General features: G+C 39.2%; 1 protein-coding gene across 1 annotated transcript in view; it reads left to right on the top strand.

Annotated features, from left to right (window-relative positions):
- The window catches only part of LOC106879854 (zwei Ig domain protein zig-8), a 683376-nt gene that overhangs the window by 405453 nt on the left and 273908 nt on the right, over positions 1-4015 (top strand). Inside the window, exon 2 of the mRNA XM_052972042.1 lies at positions 3857-3936. Within this exon, the coding sequence (XP_052828002.1) occupies positions 3857-3936 (80 nt within the window). The remainder of the gene's footprint in view (positions 1-3856; positions 3937-4015) is intronic.

Below are 4015 nucleotides of genomic sequence, written 5' to 3'. Positions count from 1 at the left end.
TCTACCACCACCGCCACCACCACCACCACCACCACCAACAACAACAACGCCATCACCACCTCCACCATTACCATCACCAGCATCAACACCATCATCACTACCACCATCTTCATCATCAACATCACCACCACCAACATCATCATCATCATCAATACCGTCAACTCAAACATCATATCGCAACCATTATCAATGCCACAACCACTACCTGTAATACAATAGCCATTCCCTCCCACCACAATCTCTCTCTCTCTAATTCTATACCACCACCACCACCACTGGCACTGCCACCATCACTCCCTTACCATTCTATCTATCCCCTCCATTTCACTCATCCATATTCTACCACCATCACTACCCTGGCCCCACTACCATCACTATATCCATTCCTTACCACTACAACTGTACACATGCCATACCACTGTATCACTCTCTGCCATGACCACCACAAAAAATCTCACCACAGCCATCAAACCACAAAATTCATCTTTATTACCACCACCACCATCACCACTATCACCAGTAATTTTCATTAAGTTCGTTTATCCATATGCTCTTGATGAACTCTTCGTTATGGGTTTCTAGATCATCTATAAATAAATACAATTGTTGTTTGTTTGTCAATTAATTAACTTCTTTTGTGTTAATCACATCATACAAATGTAACTGTATATTTGCACTAATATATTAGCCTTACTTTTTCTAACATTCTATTGAACACACACACACACTCACTCACTCACACATATACACACAAACTATATTCTTATAAGCTATTTATATTAATACAAACTATATTGATATCTGGTTGATGGATACTGAAAGAAGCCTGTCATATATATACATATATATATATATATCATGAAATCGTGATGGCACCTGTGCCTGGTGTTGCCTTCCTGTTACTTGTGCCGCTGGCATGTGTAAAGACATTCGAGCGAGATCGTTGCCAGTGCTGCTGGACTGACTCATGTGCAGGTGGCACGTAAAATACACCATTTCGAGCGTGGCCGTTGCCAGTACCGCCTGACTGGCCTTCGTGCCGGTGGCACGTAAAAGCACGCACTACACTCTCGAAGTGGTTGGCGTTAGGAAGGGCATCCAGCTGTAGAAACTCTGCCAAATCAGATTGGAGCCTGGTGCAGCCATCTGGTTCACCAGTCCTCAGTCAAATCGTCCAACCCATGCTAGCATGGAAAGCAGATGTTAAACGATGATAATGATGATGATGAAGAACACATTTGATTATATAGTCTTATAAAAGGGGTGAGCTGACAGAATCATGCATGCTGGGCAAAACACTCAATGCTTAGTGGTGTTTCATCCGTCCTGATGGTCTGAGTTCAAATTCTGCTGTGGCCATCTTTGCCTTTCATCCTTTTGGGGTTCATAAAATAGGTACCAGTTGGATACTGGGGTCAGTGTAATCGACTTAACCCCTCCCCCAGAATTGTTGGCTTTGTTCCAAAATTTGAAATCATTATATTGTCTTAAAACCTTATTCATCCATTGACCTGGATGATAACCAAGACACCATATTTACATATTTAAACATGGTACACCTGACAATAAGTTGGATGGTCATGGATAGAATGTGGTTGAGGATTTTTTTTTGATTTGGAGTTATAAAGCAACAACGCCATCATCACTTTTATTTATTAGCACATCATCATCATCATCATCATCACCGACACAATTACTAAAATGTACACCACCACCACTACCACCACCACCACCACCACCACCACCACCACCACAGAAGAACTATCCTGATGATGATGATAATGATGATCATCATCATCAGCTCTCTCATCCCTGTTATTATGACTACCATCTTGAAGCCGATGAGGAAGCAGAGGTGCATGATGATTGTCATCATCATAATCATTATCATCATTAGCAGCACCACCATCATCACCATCACCACCATCATCACCATAATACTGTATTTACCACCCCCACCACCCACATTACCACCACTAGCATCACTACCACCACCACCACCACTACCCACAATTACAAGTAATTTTGATTAAATTCATTTATCCATCTGCTCCCAATGAACTCTTCGTTATGGGTTTCTAGAACATCTATAAATAAATGCAGCTGCTGTTGTTGTTATTGCTTGTCAATTAATTAATTCTGTGTTAATCACATTATACTTACTAATGTATCAATATATTCGTACTAACATTCATACTAGCTACATTTATACTAATATACTATTTATTCCAACTAGTAGCTGCCTGGTTAAGAAGCTTGCTTCTCACCTCCATGGTTTTAGCTCCAGTTTGAAAGTGTAGCACCTTGGGCAAGCATCTTCTGCTATGGCCCTGAGTTGTCCTAAGCCTTGCGAGTGGATTTGGTAGATTAAAACTCTGTATGTGTATGTGTGTGTGTGTGTGTGTGTGTGTCTTGGTAGCATGTGGTAATAACGAACAAGAATTGCCATCATATTACTATACTTGGAATAAGGTGAGAGTTAGCAACAGTCAGTACATGTCACTAGACAATCTGCCTCAATGAATTCTATCGGACCCACGTAAGCACAAAAAAATTGGATGTTAAAATAAAGATGATGATGACGGTGACAACAAAGATGATGGAATGTTTTAATATATGGCTGTGTGTTATGAAGTTTGCTTCCAAACCACATGGTCCTCTGTTCAATCCCACTGCACAGGACCTTGGGCAAATGCCTTCTATAGGCATGAGCTGACCAAAGCATTGTGTGTGAATTTGGTAAACAGAAACTGAATGAAGCGGCATGCTGGCAGAAACATTAGCATGCCATTATGTTCTGAGTTCAAATTCTGCCGAGGTCGACTTTGCCTTTCATCCTTTCGGGGTTGATAAATTAAGTACCGGTTATGCACGGGGTTTGATGAAATTGACTTAATCCGTTTATCTGTCCTTGTTTGTTCCCTCTATGTTTAACCCCTTGTGGGTAATAAAGAAATAAGAAATTGAACGAAGCCCATCATATATGCTTATATGTGTGTCTGTGTCTATATGTATGCGGGTGACTTTATGTATGTTTGTAGCTTCTTGTCTTTACATCTAATAGTCATAAAATGATTGTTGTTGTCATACAAGCAGGGTATTCAATTGCAGTATTATATGTGTATATATGCATGTTTGGCCAGGGTGAAATATTGTTACCTTATTTGGAAACAGGTGAGGGTTAGCAACAGGAAGGCCATCTAGCCAGAACATAACCCGCCTCAGTACACTATGTCTGACTGATGCAAGCATAGAAAAGTGAACATTAAAAGAATGATGATATCACTTTAATCCTCTAGCATTTAAACAGGCCACCACCGGCCGAAATATTCAGCTGGTTTTATGTTAGGACTGGCCGTATTCAGCCTCTCACACCTACTTAATAATTTCTTCTAAAATTAAATAATCACATCATTGAAATTTAAAAGCTATGAGATAATGCATTGGTAATTCATGATGCAAATAAATAAGCATTGCATTGGACAGAATAATGTGAAAGCTGAAGGGTTAAAACATGAAGTTTGTATCCAAGAACCAGGAGCTGTCTCATTTGGATCGGTATCAAGAGTTAAGCAATCAGATCAATGTAATCATCCCACCATCATCATCATTGTCATCAACATCATCATCATCATAAACAACATTGCCCATCACTATTTTAGCATGTTTGCAAGACTTTATTTCAGGTTATGGGTCGGATAGGTTTGTATTTCATTCTCTCATATTTTTATTGTAAGTGCCTGCTTCTTGTTTTCTTTTCTTTTTTTTTTAAAAAGAGAGAAAATAATTATAATAACTGAAATGAAATAAAATAATGCCAAATGCTAATTACTGTTTTCTTTGATCTAACAGGTAGGCAGACATTTCAACTCGCAACACATAACACTCAACTGAAATTACCCAAACTTATGGAACTAGAATTTCAAGACTTACCAGGTGACTTCACATACCATTATTCTAAGTATCGTCTGATTTCTGTGACTGCTAAGTTTCTGTGGCAATGCTTATATATATA

Source organism: Octopus bimaculoides, chromosome 12 (genome assembly GCF_001194135.2).
Source record: "Octopus bimaculoides isolate UCB-OBI-ISO-001 chromosome 12, ASM119413v2, whole genome shotgun sequence".
In the NCBI taxonomy this organism is placed as follows: domain Eukaryota; kingdom Metazoa; phylum Mollusca; class Cephalopoda; order Octopoda; family Octopodidae; genus Octopus; species Octopus bimaculoides.
The sequence above is the reverse complement of the archived record's forward strand: the minus strand, read 5'-3'. Positions and strand labels throughout refer to the sequence as shown.